The 19,843-nt window shown below is 46.1% G+C and overlaps 1 protein-coding gene and 1 pseudogene across 7 annotated transcripts in view; one reads left to right on the top strand and one right to left on the bottom strand.

Moving 5' to 3' along the window:
* Positions 1 to 19,843, bottom strand: part of Epb41l4b (erythrocyte membrane protein band 4.1 like 4B) — a 152,902-nt gene that overhangs the window by 108,345 nt on the left and 24,714 nt on the right. For all 7 annotated transcript variants that reach the window (XM_060379944.1, XM_060379943.1, XM_021628125.2 and 4 more), the window contains exon 2: positions 2,678 to 2,782. In XM_060379944.1, the coding sequence (XP_060235927.1) occupies positions 2,678 to 2,782 (105 nt within the window). The remainder of the gene's footprint in view (positions 1 to 2,677; positions 2,783 to 19,843) is intronic.
* On the top strand, positions 17,766 to 18,181 carry LOC110541186 (V-type proton ATPase subunit G 1-like; annotated as a pseudogene).

The raw sequence follows: 19,843 nt of genomic DNA on the forward strand, positions 1-19,843 counted from the left end.
CTGAGCAAGGCATGAGAGCAGCCCAGTGAGCTGCGTTTCTCCGCGGTCTCTGCATCAGTCCCCACCTCCAGGTTCCCGCCTGTGCGCAGTTCCTGCCCTTGCTGCTTCTGATAATGAACTGTCAGATGGAAGTATAAACCAAACAAACCCTTGCCTCCCCAGGTTGCTTTTGGTCTGGTGCTTGATCACAGCACTAGGAGTCCTAACTAACACAGTGGTTCTTAGGAAGCAACTGGAAAGGAACTGTGAGTGGTGCTGCAGGAGAAAAATGCAGAGGCAGGCTGACTCCTTTACCCAAGGATGGAGTAAGGACAAACAGAAAGAAAAGCTAGGAGGTTCAGGGCAAGAAGCACAGGAGTTTGTGGGACAGATGGCCTCAGACTTCTCTGCAGGTGGACAGCTGTGAGACCAGATTCGTGAGGATTTGACTAGAGGTTTGTGGTAGGAGCCAGAAAATGAACCAAGGGGTACCTAGGCATCAGTGAAAAGTTCCCACTTTTGAGGCTCAGTTTTGAGGCTTGGACTTGGCTGGACTGTGATCTCTGCTGCAGACAAATGATACAAGCGCTCGTCTCCAGCAGCATTTGGCAGCCTGGGAAAAACCACAGAGAAAACAGATGACCCTGGGTCCCGACAGGAGGCCAGAGAACAGTTGTCAGAGCAGGAGAACCAAAAGCTGAGTGAGGACCAAGCCTTGGTTTCTCTAAGTCGGGGAAGAAAGCAAGAAAAAAAGGAGTCTTGGGGATGAGAGATGGCTCAGAAGGATGGGAGTAAGGAAATCTGTGAGGTTTGCTGAAATGAAGCTTAATGAGAAGAAACAGTGCCCAGAATATGGTTAGAGGTAGCAAATGAGTCCTGAGTTCACCTAGGTAAAGAGAGGAAGAAAAAAAAAAAAAAAAAGACACAGAGGATGGATGTGAAGGTCAGCCATGAAGGCAGACCTCAACTTTAAGAAGTAGACTGGGCTGGGGAGGCAAAAAGGGAGAAGATGGGACAGAGTCTCCCTGGAACTTGGGGTAAAGAGAATCTCCAGCTGAGAAATAAAAACGGAATTGGGATCAGACAGGCAAGGAGGCAAGAGCTGTTGCAAGGTAGGAAATCTAGAGCAGATAGAAGTCCTAAGGTACAGAGGCAAGTGGTGGTATCACTGTAGGAATGGCCCCCTCAGGAGGATGCAGCCATGAGTACCAAGAGCCAGATTCTATCACCTCAGGGGTCAGCATCTCCCTGAGAGTAAACCCAATTACCAGGCATCTGTTTTGAGAAGTTACACCCTATGGCACCCCCAGGGAACGTCTGCTAAGTGTCTTCCAGGTAGAAACAGCTTCATATCTCCAGCTCGAACATGTCCCCAGAATATACAGCTTCCAAGACATGGTCTCACTGCCACTCTATTCCTCCTGCCTCCTACTCCTTCTAATTAGTCTTCGTGTGACAGGTATGTGTCCGTGCATATGCACTCATGTGCATGCAGGGGTGCATGGGGTGGGCAGAGATTGGTGGATTTATCCCTCAATCATTATCTTATCTTTTAACCTTAATCATTAACCTTCTCTTCTGAGGCAGGTTTTTATCACTGGGCCTGGAGCTCACAGATTAGCAAGGTTAGGTGACTAGCAAGCTCTAGGGTAGCCCCACTTCCTCGAAGGATGTAACAGAATGCACTGTCACAGTGAACTCAAGAACTCGGGTCGTCATATCTGCACTGCTGAGTGATCTCCCTGCATCCTTCACTATTCTACGCTCTCCACTACCTGTCATGCTAGTTACACCAACTGTGTTCACCACCTTCTCCTTGGTGCTTACAATAGAGCCTAGTGTACCACAGTCACTTAGCAAACACTTTTAGAGTGCTGAATACGTTATCTTTGAAACCCAAAGGTGTACCTTGCCCGGAAGAAGGACTAGGAAGTCATTCCTGTTCTTAGAAAGAGAAGTGCTAGGGATGGACAGATGGCCCAGTGGTTAGGAACACTGGCTGCTCTTTCAGAGGACCTGGGTTCCCAGCACCCACATGGTTGACACAACTGGATGGAACTCCAGTCCCAGGGGATCCAAAGCCCTCTCTAGCCTTGGGCACTGCACAGGGTACAAAGATATACACATAGGCAAAACACCCATATAACATAAAATTGTTTTTATAATAGATGACTAATTTAAAAAGAAAGAAATGAATGAGATTTGTAGAGGTCATTCATTCTAGCTTCTGTCTCCAGAAAGGTGAGGTGAGTCTGTTCTGACTATCACCTCCCAGAGCCAAGGTCTGCTCTGCCCGTCCCCTGCAGGCTCCTTCCTGTACAGCACCTGCTCCCTCCCCACCCCAGGTTCTGCAAGAAGGTAATGGATCCCCTAGACCCACTTCCAAGAATATATCTATAAAGTGGTTTCTCCTTCCTCTCCCTATATTAGCAATGTGCCCATCATGTAACCCTGTGTTTAGCCATGTTTCCTGAGGCATTCTGTGCACACAGCGTCCTAGTTGGCGGCTACCTCAAAGGTGGGAGGGTCTGACAGGAATCCTGCATGTATTTTATTCAGGCACCAGCACCACCTGCCAAGCTCATTACTGGGACAATATCTCAATTTTCCTCTTTTCTGTATCAGTGTGTAGTGTCTATGGCTCTGCAATTAGCATGAAGAGCCAATCGTTCCTGAAAAGAATCACAGCAAGACATACCGTGACCTGGGCGGAGTCAAGGAACTGCAGACCAAAATAATCTGTTTCCACCAGGTCCAGGTGGTACACAATCTGATCGAACAAATCCTGGCCTTTGGCATGTTTCTGAAAGACAAACAGGGACATGAATATTATTAAGGATATGATAGAAGTATAAAAAAATTAAAATATTTTAAAAACTCTATTTCTCTTCATAAATTACACACGTGCATTCAAATTTGTAAATTTTTAATTAGTCTTATTTTAGTGAAGTAAGAATCTGTAATTAAAGATACTCAAATACCATGCAATCCTATGGTCCAGCCAAATGCTGTCTTCCTTTCAAACACTCAACTTCCTTTCCTTACAAGAAGGAAGCTTTCTGCATGAATGACTTTATGTGATGGTATGTTTTGCCCAGACCAGGCACTCTGCAAAGAGGGGTGACAGGGCTCTGCGATGGGGCTCTGCTCCAACACAGCCACTCCTGGGCTGGCTGTCAAGGCAGGCCACCTGAGCAAATCTGCTTATTTTTGTGAAATGGCTTGTCCACCCTTCTGATTTTACAGGGCAATTAACCAAAGCCCAGGAAAAACAGAAGATCTGCCAAAGAGCACAGCCATCTCACTAGGACAGAAACCCAAATCCCAGGTCCACTCCAGGTTCTGTGTGGTGCACAGACAGAGCAGGAACACAAGAAAAGGGTCAGATGTAGCGGCCCCACCTGTGGCTTAGAAAGGCAGGACATCAGAAAAGCCACGTCTCTTGCTTTTGCCCTGCACAAACGGCTGGTGACAGGGGCTTTCCCCACCTCTGTTTTGGGAGACAGAGGAGGTCTCAAACAGAAAACTACTGCAAGAAGACTCAGACCTTTGACTTATGAGGAGGCTTATTAGTACTCACTAGAGCAGAATGCAGGCGGGTGACTCTGATAAAATCTATACCATAGCAAATACATTTAAACTAGGTGTTAAAGAAAACCCTGAAAAAGCAAACAAACAGTGACTTAAGGTAATGACTGGAGAACTCCTCATTACAGACACTGGCAATCCACAGGAAGGCGGCTGGCATCACCTGACCTTTCCCTGTCCTGAAGAGTACGTAGTAGTGAACACGCAAAGTAACTCAAGATGGACCAGGCCTCAGCGGAAGAGAGAGAACTATGAAACTCCCAATACACAGACACGGTGCTTCGTGAGCTTGGGTTAGGGGGTGGTGGGAGAGAGACGGCAGCAACAGTACAAACTAAGTAACAAGAGGAAAGATGAACTGTATATCCAAGAATGAAACTTCCATGCTTCAAAAGCTCTGCGGTGTCAAAAATGTGCAAAGGCAATCCATAATGTGGGGGAGGTTTGCAAATCATATATAGTCGTCACTCCAGCCTGTGGGGAAACGTTCCGGCACCACTCAAGAAGACCAAAACACACAGATGCTCAAATCCCTCATACCCATGGCAAATAAGGTATGTACACCCTCACACGTGACTTAAATCCTCCAGAGGACTCATAACACCTAAGACAGCAGATGTTATGTGAAGAGTTCTGCTTGCTTCACTGCGCTGTTTCGGGAATGACCAAAAAAGAATCTACACATGTTCAGCATTGACCCAGCTTTTTCTTTTTTCAGTAGTTTTGATCCAGTCAGTTGATATCAAGAGTCGACTGATAGCGACCTCTGCCCAAAATAAATAAAAGAACTATTACAATTCAATGATGAAAAGGCAGGCATCCAATTAAGCAGCCAAAGGATACATACGGTGCTCTGAAGCTATGCAGGGGTTCCAGAAACACCAGGAAAGGTGACCAGCATCGGCAGCCACAGGGACATGCAAACCATGACAACCACACCCACCATATGCCCACTCGGACGGCTGGGATGGAAAACCTAACAGAAAGCGCTGGAGACCCTAGACTCCTCACACACTGCAGCCACACTGGAAAACCCTCCATCAGCTCCTGTGTGGTTAAGTGAACATTAGCACGAGGCCTAGAAGCCTATCTGGAGGTATGTATAAACAATTAAGTAAATACACACACACACACGCACACACACACACACGCTTACGCCTATGTTGTACATGGATGTTGGCGTTCACTCTATGCATTATACTCAAGAGGCAGAAACACCAAAATGGCCTGAAGATGATCAAAATACAGAATCTCACTCGGTGGACTATTATCTCAGCATGAAAAGCACTGGAGTACTGATGTTTGCTACCACAGGAATGGACTTAGAAAACCCTCGCCTTTGGTCAAAGAACCTGGCCACAAAGTGCCACCCTTGTTCATCCCTGTCATAAGTGTGGGCAAACCCTGGAGGTAGAAATTAGGTTAATGGTTGCTAAGGGTTGGGGAGCTGGAAGATGATAGCAAGGCTGGTGTCTTACCAAAGAAATGTCCTGAAACTGACTGCATTGACAGATAGAGAATAAGGCATATATACTGTAGTCTCCAGACTGGACACCTTAGAAGCTGACCTGTGAATCCCAGTAAAGCTACTACACACTCTAGACTCCTGTTTTCTTTACTAAAGAATCCCAACATGTAAATTAATGAATTAGTTAAGCTGTAACGTCAACATCTCACAGCCTGAATTATAATACAGTGGCAACTCCTATCCCATGAAGTAACCAGCCAGAGTGCCCCTTACAGAGCGTGCCACCTCCTGAGTCACAAATCGCTTTGTGTCTCCACAAGATCCAGGTGGGAAAAACTCTAGAAACCCCATAATGCAGACTGTCTGGTTTCTAGTATAGGAAGGCAGAAGAGATGAGGTGCGGAGAGGTTCAAAGATCTAAAAGACTGTCTTCAAAAGACAAGGTCAAACCACAACATCTAGGATGGATGGACAGACAGACACATATCACACACTGACACACATATGCACATGTACTCACACACACACTGACACGCACATGCACACACACTGACACACACACGTGCATATACACACACACGCACAGTCACACACAGTGACATACACATTGACACACTGTCTAGGAAACACACTTGGGTGAGGAAACTTGAGATGAATAAGGAAGTGGCCTCAGTAAAGTCAGGGAAGCTGCTGCTTCTGAGGGAAGAACACAGAAGGAGACGGGATGGGGGACATGCCTGCTCAGCATACAGAGCTTTACCTCAGGAGACAGGGTGTTTGCATCCTAATAACTCATCAACCTACACCACAGTTTTATCTGCACACCTACAGGGAATCTACAAAGTGAAAACACAGGGGTGGGGATGAAGACTCGCCTCAGCATCTACCACTAGACTACGGACTGCAGACTTCCTGGACCCGGTCCTCTGAGTCGACCACAGACGCAGAAGGCGAAATGTGCAATGAAGGTCTCTACAACACATCTCACCGCACAAAGACAGAGGTGGGAAACAACCCAGCTAAGGCCCCAAGCGCAAGGACAAAGAACAGTGGCATGCCAATGCTCCAGATACTGCCCTACCAGTAGAGGGGATAATTACAAAGAGGTGGAATACATGTAAATCAGTAAACAAGCTTTGATTCCAACTACATTAAAGCATATGCATTGTAGGACTGGCAAGATGTCTGAGTGGTCAAGGCACTTGCCACACAAACCTGACTATCTGAGTTAAATCCCTGGAACCCACATAAATAGAGGTGGAAGGAGAGCAGCATCTCCTCAGAACTGCCCTCTGGCTTCCACACACACACACCATGGCACGTATATGCCCTGCCACATGCACCAGGAGCATACAATAGCAAAATGTTAAAACATATGCACTGCATATATGGGCTGCTTTTTAAAAGCAGGATATTTGCTGAAAGAAAAACAGACATATTCAAATTGGAGGCTTTCCTTCGAACTTCTCTTTAAAACGGACCTTTGGACAGCTGTCAGACAACAAATACAATTCGGGAGGGCAGGGGAAAGTCCAGCTCTGGCACTCTGCCTTCTTGCCCATGGCAACCAATCCACAGGATATGTTCCCTGTTGCTCTCCAGTGCAGCCAACCCCAAGCAACACCTGCTATTGTGCTGCCGATGTTTCATTAAAGAGTTTCCTAGTGGGACAGAACTAGTTAAGAAAGGCTTTAGCAGCAGGACATGGCAGAAGACAGGCTGGGAGGAAACAAGAGTCTGTGCTCCCTGCCCAGATGGACTACCCACTGTGACCTTAAGCAGTTCATAATAACCCCAAGCCCTCCTCCCCAACCCAAACTTGCCCTGTAGGTTTCACATGGTGTCCTGAATACGTTGGGCCACAGAACCCACCCAGCCCCACATCCGGTCTGCACCTGCATGTGCCTCTCCATTTGGATCCAAGACTAACCCTCGACTATATGGTTTCATCAGTCACAGACTCTTAGCTGATGATGCACAGTGAAAAGGGTCAGCACACACAGCCGCTCTACTCATCCCAAACACTATTCCTCCTCTGTCGTTTGGGTAGAGGGGGGAAAGGACCTGCCTGTCCACTGGGAAGGGATCCTTCTGCCATGCCAGAGCCTCCCTTGGTGGACTCATGGCTTCCTCCTGTGCACCAGCAAACATGTCCTCAACTGTGCCTTGCTGTGCCTTCTGCTGAGTTAATGAACCCCCAGCGGCCCTGCCAGCTTCTGAAACTGAGGAAAAATAAGGGCTAGGTTGGAGGGTCCTCAGAGAAGATGCTCCAGAGGGATACTAGAGGACAAAGATGAGGATGGAAGCCAATGCAGTAGAAGCCACCAGCTCTCAGCCCTCCTACCCTGCAAAGCCGGCACACAAACCTGGAGAGGCTCCAGGTAGCTCAGTTTACCTGAACTGTCAGAAGTCTCTCCGCATGGAGCAGGGCTTACACTCCTTCCTCTCAACCCCACAGGATGCACATGCCTGTAACTTCACACAGGATCACCCTGGGGTGCAGTCGTCTGTGGTCCCCTGCCTCACCCCTCCTTCCAAGAGAGTACACTCCCTGAGGGCAGGGTCCAGCCACGCTCACGTGAATAACCACACCTCTTTCCCTCCATCTCCGAAGGACAGAGCCCAGCTGCCACATATCAGGACCTACATGTGATGCCCAGGTAGATAATTAGGGAGATGGATGGTGGCATCTGGGGTCAAGAAGGAGATACATTGGATGCACTGTGCTGCGGCGCCAACTGCAGACTAACGGTGCATCACAGTAGCCAATCTAAGCACAGGAATATGCTCAGTGCAATCTTCTCAAATTATGCATTCCACGAACCGGCACCTAGGGAACCAACTGCACTTCCAAGGCCATTTACCCAAACACAATTTTGTTGCTATTATGTGAAGTGCTGTCTAATGGTTACCATAGGAGATAAGTTACTGTGAAAGTCATCCTTGATGCTTTAAAATAAACCGAGTCTCCCCATCTGTGCCAGATTTAGTCATTCACTCATTTAACAAGTATTTGCTGATTGTTCATCAGCCTCCAGCCACCATTCCAGGTCCTGCACATGTAGGGCAGGTTAGGAAGTTGGAGAGCGTGATGGGACACATCTGTATCCCAACTTTGGGTGGTGGAAGCAGGTGGGTAAGAGTGCAAGGACATGCTATGAGTTCTAGGCCAGGCAGGGCTACATGAGTTCATGCCTCAAAAATAGTTAGTGGGTTTTGTTTTTGAAAAAGCAAACAAACAAATAAACACCCCTGGCATAGTGGCAAGTGCCTTTAATCACAATATCTTAGAGGCAGAGGCTGATGACACTCTGAGTTAGAGACGGCCTGGTCTCTACTACAGAGCAAACGCCACACCAGCCAGGGCTATATAGTAAAACCCTGTCACAAAATAAAATTTTTAGAAAATTAAAAGCCTGGGCTGGAGCCATGGATCAGCAAATGTAAGAGTATTTGCTGCTCTTCCAGAGAACAGGAGCTTGTTTCCCAGCGCCTATGCTGGGGGCTTACAAGTGCCTGTAACTTCATCTGGGGGCTTACAAGTGCCTGTAACTTCATCTGCTGGGGATCCAACATCTTCTACCCTCCACGGCAACACACTCACATGCACAAACTGACACACACACACACACACACACACATACACAATAATAAGAAATTAAAATGGACCTTTATTTTAAAGCCTAAATAGTCTGAAACAGGGACAGCCATTGCCTGCTTGCTGCAGGAAGTCCTTGGTAAATGAGGAGCTAAGCTCTACAAAGCAGGTCGGGACACACACAGCACGTGCCCCCTGCCCTCTGACATCACATGGACCACGAGGGAGGCCACAGTCAGGCCTGCAGTTCTAGAACAAACCCAGCAATGCTGCACCTATGACCAGATTTACATGCCAAGCTGTCCCCCAGTACAACAGGCTCGAGCAAGCTCTACCTTGAGTTCTTGCAATCCTAATTCTTATGCCTCCCATCTCAACATATCATTTTTCCCAAGGACCAGCAGCTTTGATCAGTGTGCCTCTCTGTAGCAGCTCCTTCTGATCTGACAAGAGCTGGAAATAACAAGCTCATTAAAATCTGCACAAGAGTCCACACTTGCCAACCAAAGTAGGGGTGGGCAGGCAGACAGACAGCAACTAGGGAAAAGCAGGAAAAAGCAGAGACTCTGTGCTGTCTCCGCTGGCCAGCCAAGAGGCTACTGTGCTGACTCACTGGTTTCCAGCCACGTTTCTGATAAGGGAGACTGCTGGACAGCTGATGTCTTCAATTGCATGCCCTAAATAAAGGAACTATGGAACTGTGTGGCCTTAGATTAGGTACTATTGGCAATGTCTTACCGCAACCTGCCACAGTTGCAACACAAACAGGTCAAATCTAGTTGTAGAACAAAGATGACAGGAGCCCCAAATCTCATTTTGTCTCCAAAGTAGAAAATGGCAGACATCAAAGGAAGAGATAAGCTGAGCTGTGCATGCTCCATGAATAAGTGTGTAAGTTCCAGTCATGAGCTAGCTAAACTGGAAAAGCACAGTATCTAAACAATGCAAGGACTGCAGAGCCCTTTCAATGCACCTGCTTCCTGTCTGTTGTAGTTTGAATTTTATTGCAGTGAAGAGACACCATGGCCATAGCAACTCTTATAAAAAAAATATTTAATTGAGGCTCTCTTACAGTTTCAGAGGTTTCTTATAAAGGAAAAGATTTTAATTGGCATATCTCAGTTTCAGGTTTAGTCCATTATTATCATGGCGGGAAACATGGCAGCATGCAGGCAGACATGGTGCTGGAAAAGGAACCATGAGTTCTGCATCTTGATCCGCAGGCAGCAGAAGGAGACTGTGTGCCACACTGGGCATACTTTGAGCAAAGGAGACCCCAAAGCCCATCCTCACAGCAACACATTTCCTTCATCAGGAAGGAACACACCTACTCTAACAAGATCATAAAGGGGTGCCCCCCCATGGAGCTTCGGAAGGTGCCCACTTTCTGGGGCAGGTGTTTGATCCACGCACTTAGCGCCTCAGTGGGAGAGCCATTGACACACCAATCCATCACACCGAAGATCATACATACTCCTAATAGTGCCACTCCCTAGGGGCCCAGCATTCAAACACATGAGTTTATGAGGGCCTTTCCTATTCAAACTACCATATCCATCACATGGCTGCCCTGTGTGACCATCTTGCCTTCCATCTCTGTTATAGATCCAAGCCTGTCACTTCAAACCCAGACAACAAGCAATGGTTCCAAGTGATGCCAATACCTCTAGTCCGTGTGTGCCCACTACCACCTTACTCTGTATCTCTGAGAGAAGCTGTCATTCGAGATGTCTTTCTCTGCTCCAAAGCACCCACCAGGGAAGCAAGTCTTTTGTGGGTGCCCTGCAGCCTGATCAGGGACTTTGCAAAAACATCCTTACCCAAAGTCTGCCTCTCTCTGGGGCCCTCCAAGTTCCCTGAATCCCAGTGAAGCTCTGAAGCCTGATGCCCTCCATATACAATATCCTTGCCACCTTCCATAGCAGCCCCGACCTCTTCAGCTTCACTAAGTCCTTTCCTTTACCTAAAATGCTCTTTTCCTACCCCATTCCTATCCTTACCCACAGCAAGCTGAACCCTGGGGCCAGCACCCTTTCCCATTCATCTTTTGTTCCACTGCCATCTTTCGTTTGGAGGCTGATGCAGGCATTAGTGCTGATACAGATTAAAGAGAACCCTCAGTCTCCCATAAACATTCTTAAATGACCTGCTGTTTCAGAACCTGTTTCAGAAGTCTGATCTCTCCCATTCCAGTTCTGTTAGGAATTCTCTATAGGAATTCTCTGTGGCCTGAAAACAAAACTCGAGTACAACCATTACCACCTACACCTGTCAGCTCTAACACACACAGTGACACTGCTGTTATAGAAATTATATACCATGCTGAGTGGGGATGGTGTGCATGCCTGTAATCCCAGCACTCGGGGAGACAGAGGCAGGCGGATCTCTGTAAAATGAGGCCAACCTGGTCTACAAAGTGAGTTCCAGGACAGCCAGAAATGTTACACAGAGAAACCCTGTCTCAAAAAAATTATATCCCACAGTAGCCTCTCCTTTAGACTAATGAAACTAGGTGCTGGAGAGATGGCTTAGTGGTTAAACTAAACACGCTGGCTGTTCTTCCAGAGGACCCTGGTTCAATCCCCAGCATCCACACAGCAGCTCACAACTGTCTATAACCTCTGTTCCAGGGGATCCAATACTCTCACACAAACATACATGCAGTCAAAACACCAATGTACATAAAATTTTAAAAAAATATTTAAAAAAAGACTAATGAAACTATATTTATTTACATAGTTCCTGTTTACTTCTCTGGTTTGATTTGTTATTTGTTTGGGCTTTGTTTTTGTTTTTTTGGTGTTGAACTGGGGATCAAATCCAGGGCCTTATACATACTAAAAAATGCTTTTTTTTTAAATTTTATTTAAACAGGTTGTCTTAGCTAAGATTTCTATTGCTGAGAAGAGACACCAAAACCAAGGCAAACCTTATAAAGGAAAACATTTAATTGGGGCTGGTTTCCAGTTGAGACGTTTATTTTAGTTCATTATCATCATGGAGGGAAGGATGGGGGCACACAGGCCGACATGGTGCTGGAGAGGTAGCTGAGAGTTCTACATCTGTATCTGTAGGCAGCAGTAAGTGACAGGGAGCCATTGAGCCTGGGATTTGAGCTTCCAAGATCTCAAAACCCACCCCACTAATGACAGACTTCCTCCAACAAAGCCACACCTACTCCAACAAGGCCACACCTCCTAAGAGTGCCACTCCCTATGGACCTCTGGTGGCCATTTTTATTGAAACCATCACAAAAGATATCACTATGTAGTCCAAGCTGGACCTATGGAGCTTCTGGCTCCACTCACTGACTGAGTGCTAAATTTACAGGCATGTGCTACCTTGTTCTTTTTAAATAAATTTTGGATTCCCATGCAAGGACTAAAAAAACCAAACAAAATAAAACAAAATTTTAAATACTTTTTGCAGTGCTTGGGTACAAACCCAGACCCTTGAGCAAAACAGGCAAGTATTCTACTGAGCTGCATCCCAGCCCTAGGCTCGTGATTTCCGAACCTAAGAACAGCTGGTTTTCTGTTCTCATATTTGCTCCCATTAAGTTTCATCATCATTCTATTGGCCTGAGGTCTATTATATGTTAAGTACATTAAGCGCTCTGGTCCATTATTCCATCTCTCAGCTATCCATCGCACTTTTATAACATGTGGAAGCATCACAGGCAGGCCTGGGAAGGTGATGACAGTGCTGAAGCACTGGACCCACAGTGCCTCATGAAGGGTACCTGTGCCCTGTGCTTCTGTGGGGACACATGCTAGATTAGAAACCCAGTTCTGCGACGCCTCCAACAAACCAAACATGACCTTTGCCACTCTTGAGAAGATGGCAACGATCTCATCGGCTCTGTCAACCTTGCTCGACGGCTGAGGCAACGGGAAAGCAAATAGGCATGAATGTCAACTGTCCCCCCAACAGAGCAGGAGCACTTCCGCCCTTCAGTGCCATTCTTTGTCCTGCTAGGACACAGGCCTAATGCCATGAGCTGTCAGTCAAATGCTTACCACAACTCAAGGTATCTGAGGTCTAAAAAGCCCCTCAAAAGAAAGATTGAAGTCATTCTGGTTTGGGGATTTTTGTAAACCTACCTTGCTCCCTAACAATCAGTTTCCTTTTCTAATGTGTTAATTCCCCCAGTCTGAACCTCTCTCAGAGCCCTACCTGGGATCACAGTTGGCTTCACAGCTGGTAGTTCTCAGAAGGCTCCTGCCTTGAGGCCAGAGCCCACAGTTTCTCGGAAGTGCTAATTTCATGGCTACTCTCTGGCCCTTCCACTCCCAACCTCTGTCATAGTTGTCAGTTTTCTTTCTCTCTTTGCTTGTCTCCTTTCCTTTCTTCCTTCTGCTAACAGCCCTGGCGCTCTAACAGGCTCAGCTTAGAAAGCACATTTCTTCACTGCAGCCACATTGCTAATAAAAACAGGATGCACCAGGGACACTGCCCACATCCACCCCAAGTCCATCTTCGGGGTGTTGACGTGAGGTTTAGCTTAAATAGGGTAGGGCGCAAGAATTCTACACAGCCAAGCCATCCTGGTCAAGTCTGATCACACATCACTGACCCATCCACACCTGGGTGCCAGTCTCTCTTGCAAGGCAGTTGTCAGAAAGGTATAAAATGTCTTCTGAGTAGGCACAAGCTCCTCTGGCTGGCACCAGGCTTCAACATTTTCCTTCTTCCAGCAAAGGTGTCTGGGGAAACTCTAACTCCTTGGGACCATTGTTTTAATAGACTGATGGCCAAAAAGAGAGGACAGAAGGTTTCTTCAGGATATCTCCATTCCTTCCAGGACAGTTATACTTTCCTTTGCAGTTGGGGCTCTGACCCATGGTCTTGTACCTGCCGGGCAGATGTTCTATCACTATTGAGCCACAACTTGCCAGTTTTCTACCAACCTTTGTAGGAAACTCGCTCCCTCCTAAAGCCATACAGATCCCAAGTAGCCTGGGCAGCTCCGCTAAACACATGCTCCCTTACGTGAGTTGGAGGAAGCTTACCTTTTAAGCTGTCTAGGGGGAGGCCTCAGGTCATTGGGGACATGCTCTTGAAAGAGTTTATGGGAACCCCACCCCACTTCCAGCTGGTTTTGTTTTCTGGCTCATGATATAAATGGGTTTTCCTTTGCCACCTGATCCTACCATGATACACACTGAAGCAATGGGGCCAGCTGCGCTTAGACCGTCACATACATGAACACAGCCCCAAACAAAGCTTTTCCTTTTCCAAGTAATTACTTTGATTATTTTGTGATAGTAACAAGTAATAACTAAAAAAGTCCCCACTAAATCATTATAAACAAAAACAAGCTGTTGCCAACATAGCTGTCATCATAAACAAAGAAGATAAAAATGTCATAAACGTAAACAACTAAAATTGCCAACTAAGTCTTGACTGAAAAAAAAAATACTATTTCTGTAAGTAGAGAGATGGTGCAGAGATTAAGAGCACAGGTTGCTCTTGCAGAGAAGGGCCAGGTTTGGTTCCCAGCGCTTATATGGTAGCTCACAGCAGTCTGTAACTCTATTTCCAGAAAATACAATTTGGGCAAGGTGGCACACATCTATAATCCCAGCACTCTGAGAGGCAGAGGCAGGTGGATCACTGAGTTCAACGCCAGCCTGGTCTACAAAGCAAGTCCGGGACAGCCAAGGCTACACAGAGAAGCCCTGTCTCAAAAAAAGTAAAAAAGGAAGGAAGGAAGGAAGGAAGGAAGGAAGGAAGGAAGGAAGGAAGGAAGGAAGGAAGGAAGGAAGGAGCAGGAAGGCAGGAAGGGAAAAGAAGAAAAAGAAAAATACTATTTCAGGCATTAGCAAGATCTGGTGAGCCAAAACTGACTGTAAGCCAGAGAGGGGTGTACACCTGTAATCACTGTATTTACAAGGCTGAGGCACAAAGAGCCCCAAGTTCAGAGCCACCCAGTCTTAAAATAATGCCTACCCTCAAAAAGAAGACTGGGCCTCATAGAAGTCACGTGATCGCCTTATACAGCTTCCAACTGACAGAACCAGCCTTGGAACACCAAGGCTTCCTGGCTTTAAAAGCAGAGTTCTTTTTATCTTACCCCACCGCTTCCCTGACCATCTCACCTTGGCTCTGAATGTACACTAAGTGTTTTGCAATCAAGAAATATTTATTACTAGGCATGGTAGTGCACACCTTTAATCCCAGCACTGGAGAGGCTGGGGCAGACGAATCTCTGTGAGTTTGAGACCAGCCTGGTCTATCCACACAGTTGCAGGCCCGCCAGCGCTAAGTAGACTGACCTTGTGTCAGAAGAGGGGGGGGAAAGGAAAGAGGAAAGGAAAGGGAGGTAAAGGAAGGAGGAACAGGAAAAAGAGAGGGAGGGAAGGAAGGATTTTTTTTTTAAGTAGAGAAAAAGAAGAAAATTTTCTTTTTTTTCTTGAGACCAATTCAATACATGAATACTAAATGTTACCTGCAAACAAGGGTCTGGCTATATTGGGACACAGACAGATCTCAGGGTAGGGGAAACTCCTCTCTGGACAGCTGGAAAGTTACAGCAACATGGAAAGTAGATTATCTGTTCACACACTGACACAGAAACTGAGACACTGTGGGGAACTAAACATCAACAGTCTGGGTGGCTCCTAGAAATTGAATTCTGGTAAAGCAGAGCACATGTTATTAATTTCCTGATTTGCCTGGCTACCAGCCTCTTAGAAATTGGAGGAAACAACATTACCAACTGCTCTTAACTTTGAACAACAAGGAAGTAAAAATCCTTTTAAGAGAGCTTTCATCTTGCCTGGTCAATCAGTGGACGGGGTATTGCTGCCAGGTCCACAGGACCCTCCTGGACCAATGTGAGGGCCGTCGATGTGCCAGAGAATCTGGACAGGGACTGAGGGCTGTCCCACCACAGGGCCTCTTCCATGCTAGCATCAACTAATGGAGAGATCAATAGAGAACACTGAGGCTTTGTGTTGTATTATCGATCAACTACTGACCAGCCTGTTCCCAGCTGATAAGCTGTCTTTGGGCCAAGCTGTATTTAGATCTGGGCAGAGATTCAAAGCTCCAGGCTCTTCCCTTTTCACCTCCCTCACAGGATGTAGCCAGGACCACAGTATTCTACTCGCCTGGGTCCTATGAACATTTCCTTGGCTGGAGTGGGGTGGGAGTGGGGGTGAGGGGTGAGAGTAGGTCAGGGACCAGACTGGGGGTCTCATAGATTCAAAACAAATGTTCTCCATTGAGCTGAACCTTCAACCCCTTGAGCCTTCTTTCAATCCGTGAGGATATATAATGTCTGCTGGCTGGCGAGCTCCGTGCCTGTCTGCCTATACTCCCACCCAGCAATGCTGAGCTCAACACCTGAGTTAGTCCGCTGGACAGGCCTCCAATTTACTCCTCAAGATGCTCGGAAAGGATAAAGGACTCCTAAAGCTCATTTTTTGGAATGCCCTGAAATGCTTTCAAATTTGCTTTTTATTCTCCAGAAGGATCTTCACACTGCCTGTGGGCTCCTCCCTGCCTACTATACTACCCCACCAACAGAGACCTCCCTAGCACAGTGGCATGGAGCCATTCCATTTGTCTGCTAGCATGTCACCTGTCACAGTACTTCTTTCTCACAAAGTTTTCTCAGTCCCCCAGCAAGTGGGAATGGGGACAAGAGATACTTCGAATAACCTTTAAGGCAGTTGCCTCCCATACAAGGGGTTTCCATCTCCCATCAAATGACAGGTAAAAGCTGGGGCACGGTAGCTCATGCCTATAATTCCAATTCACAAAAGGCTGGGGCAGGAAGATTGTCTCTAGTTTGCGGCCAAGATGCTCTATACAAAAACAAAAACACAAGCAAGAAGCAGGTACGATGGCACATGCCCACAGACCCAGTGCTCAGGAGACTGGAGTTTGAAACCAATCTGGGCAACACAGTTAGAGCCTGTCTCAAGACAGCAACAACAGCTACAATAAGATGAGCAAAGTACATAGGAACTTGAAAAATACTAAATGGCAAGGAGATATCAATTTTTATGTTCTCCTTCCAAATGGGAGCACTTACAACCTGGCTGCAAACTCTCTGACACCACGCCTACCAAGAAAGGGCCTTTGTAGCCTTCCCTTGAATCCAGAAGAACCTGGCATGGCTTCACACAAAATGAACATGGTATTATAGATGTTTTATCTTTTCCAAAGTGAGGTAACAACCACCACCCTACCACGCCACCTCCACCACCCAGATGCTCACTCCATAACAAGATCCACCCAGCATGTAGCTCTCCCTACCTTGAGGCTGCCATGCTCACCAGTCTATGTCCCGATGTTCCTGTCAACTATGTCAGCTGAGCCAGCCCTCCAGCCAGCCAAGCTCAAGAGGGTGCCACCCCATCCTACTCTATCCTTCAACTGGACATCACTGTGGAGCCTTAGCAGATGCACCAAGGAGCATTCAATGTTACCAGCTGAGCTCTGCTTCAATTCTTGAGCAACAGAATCCACAAACCATAAGAAATGGCTATTTAAGGCCTAAAGCATTCTGAGAAGTTCATTATGGAACAACAGATAAGTGGAATAAAAACCAGACACAGCATGTGTGTGTGGCATATGTGTGTACAGAAGATTTCATACCTATCAAGTTTTTTCAAATTTAAAGCCAAGTTTTTCATGAAATACCATAAGGTGATGCTAACATGAGTATCACCTGCTTGGAAACAAAGACAAGCAGTATAAACAAACGTATTCTTGAAAAGAAAAGGAGAAAGAAAAGAAAGGAAAAGGAAAGAAAGAAACTAGAAAGTTTTTTTTTGAAAGCCACTAACTCTGTTCAGGAGAAAAATGCTTAACTGTCTATCTGAGGCTGCCTTAGCTACACCATTAGCCGGCTCCAGGAAGAGAGCTGAAATGGAATCTGGAAGGGAGCTGCAACAACACACAGAGAGATCTAACAAATCCAGTGTGTGACCTATAGAAGCTCATGAATCAGTGAGAACAATAGTACAACAGTGTTTATGGACAAATGTAGAAGACTGCTTAAGTATTAGGTGTGTAACATGAAGAAATCATTATTTTGGGTCAGGTAGCCCCAGAGGCCTCTGCAAATGTTTGAGCCATTGGCTTAGGCCATTCTCTGGGCTGAGAGTCCCCACAGCGATGGCCCGTCAGTTGCAGGACATCCAGCAGCTGCTGCAGGCTGAGAAGCCAGGCTGCGGAGAAGGTGTCCAAGACCAGCAAGCGAAAGAAAGAACTGGAGGCCGAAGCAGGCCAAAGAAGCCTAGGCTTATTGAACAGTACCTCCTTCAGAGGAGGAAGGAGGTCAAGGCCAAGGAAGCTGTGGCGCTGGGGTCCCATGGCAGTTGTAGCAGTGAGGTGGAGAAGGAGACCAGGAGAAGATGACCATCCTCCGGCAGAACAGGGATGCCGTCCTGGATATCCTCTTGGCCTTTGTGTGTGACATCTGGCCAGAAATCCATGAGAACTACCGCATAAATGGAAGGAGGTGGAAGCAGCTGTTCTGTGGTTGGCATGGGAGATGCCCTCATAGAACAGGGAACCTCCACAGAGCTTGAGTGCCGCTCTGAAGGCATTAAATTATTTCTCTATACTGTTGTAGGTCCCTTCACTTGTGGAGAGTGTCAAATCTAGCTTTCTAGACAGATTTAATATGTACCTGAAGTTTCATACTCTTACCTTGTGTGTCTTTAAGGAGTGTATGTCACCTGTTTTCCGATGTGTTCGTGTAAGTAACAGGTATCAGTGTTGACTTTTCTGTTATTAGTCTAGTAGAAAAACAACAATTCCTTGAGGAAAGAAAAAGAGGAAATTGTTCCCTTCCTTTTCTTAAAGGTCAGGGGCAATATCTATGAAAAAGCAGTAAATAGATAATTGTAACTCCCATGAGGCAGCAGCCAGCCTTACTTACAGTAGTCCATCCTGGCTAATTTAGGACAGTGAATATGCTTGTTCAGGCTGCTGTTAGTGTATCCTAACCCAAATTACTAGGACTTTACTTGTTACATGTTATTTGGTGTGCTTATAATCATTTAAAAGTAAAACTTGTCTTGCCTTTGAAAAAAAAGAAAAAGAAATTACTAATTTGTATTGAACATGATAATAACATTTAGAAAAATCTATCACATATATATTTGTTAGAGGTGACCAATTAAGAACCAAGAGCCTAAACAAATTATAATATTTGCTTTAGAAGATCCCAGAAACAGGGCCACAGGATGTGGATAAGAGGTAGAGGGTCTTGCCTGGAATGTGTGAGGCTCTGGTTCTGATTCCTAGTATGGCAAAATCAATTAATCAATCAGTCCAGGAAATGAGAAATGAGTATTGTATATATTATAGTTGCTTCACTGTAGTCTCTATTTATATTCAAATTTTCCCAGAGCAAGAATTTAAGCAAAATCTCACTAGGTGCAAGTGAGCTGGGAATTGAACAGTGGCAGCAATATGAGGCTGAGCCCTGCCTTGGATCATCAGGGCCACTGCTTGGGAAAGCAATTCCCATTTCTACAGTGAAGACAAACAGGTTGTGGTATGCAGCCAGGAAAAATTACCCAAGCCATGAACAATTAAGATGACTCCATACCATTATAAGAAAATACAGGACAAAGACCCAACTGAGCACCCAAGAATGCACCTCAAATCATATTCCATCCCCTGCCTGGACACTTGTGCAGTGCAGACAAATGATCCACTGTACACTCTGTGCTTAATTTCACAGACACAATATTAGATTTTTTACAGAATAAAAGCATGCAAAGCAATAAAAGCTATAGTGTTAGCTTTGGACACAACATAGCTCCTTTTCATTTTCATCTTCTATCACAGAAACAATGTCTTTCTCCCTCAGAACAGTTCTGAAGAATGCAAGACTGACTTCTGACCTTGAACTCAAGTTCAATCATCCTTAATCCAGCAGAGTGAGACATCCTGATGTGTGATAACAGAACAAGCTCTCACAAGGACAGCCTTGGAGGGCCACAGAAACTAAGCCGGAGTCCAACAACTACGAACTGTCATATCTCTCTCTGTCTCTGTCTTCGTCTCCCCACCACCGCATCATCACCCCACCCTTGGTCAAGTAGGGGGCCAGCCAAGGGAAGGCAGCCAACCTACCACCACACAAAATAAAGCGCAAATAAAGTGAAATAAATTGGTGCCCAATAGAACAGTAGCATGCAATTAAAACAAAGGCTGTCTTCTGTGTCAGAGCTGGAGCT

The sequence above is a fragment of the Meriones unguiculatus genome, chromosome 3 (assembly GCF_030254825.1).
Source record: "Meriones unguiculatus strain TT.TT164.6M chromosome 3, Bangor_MerUng_6.1, whole genome shotgun sequence".
Taxonomy (NCBI): domain Eukaryota; kingdom Metazoa; phylum Chordata; class Mammalia; order Rodentia; family Muridae; genus Meriones; species Meriones unguiculatus.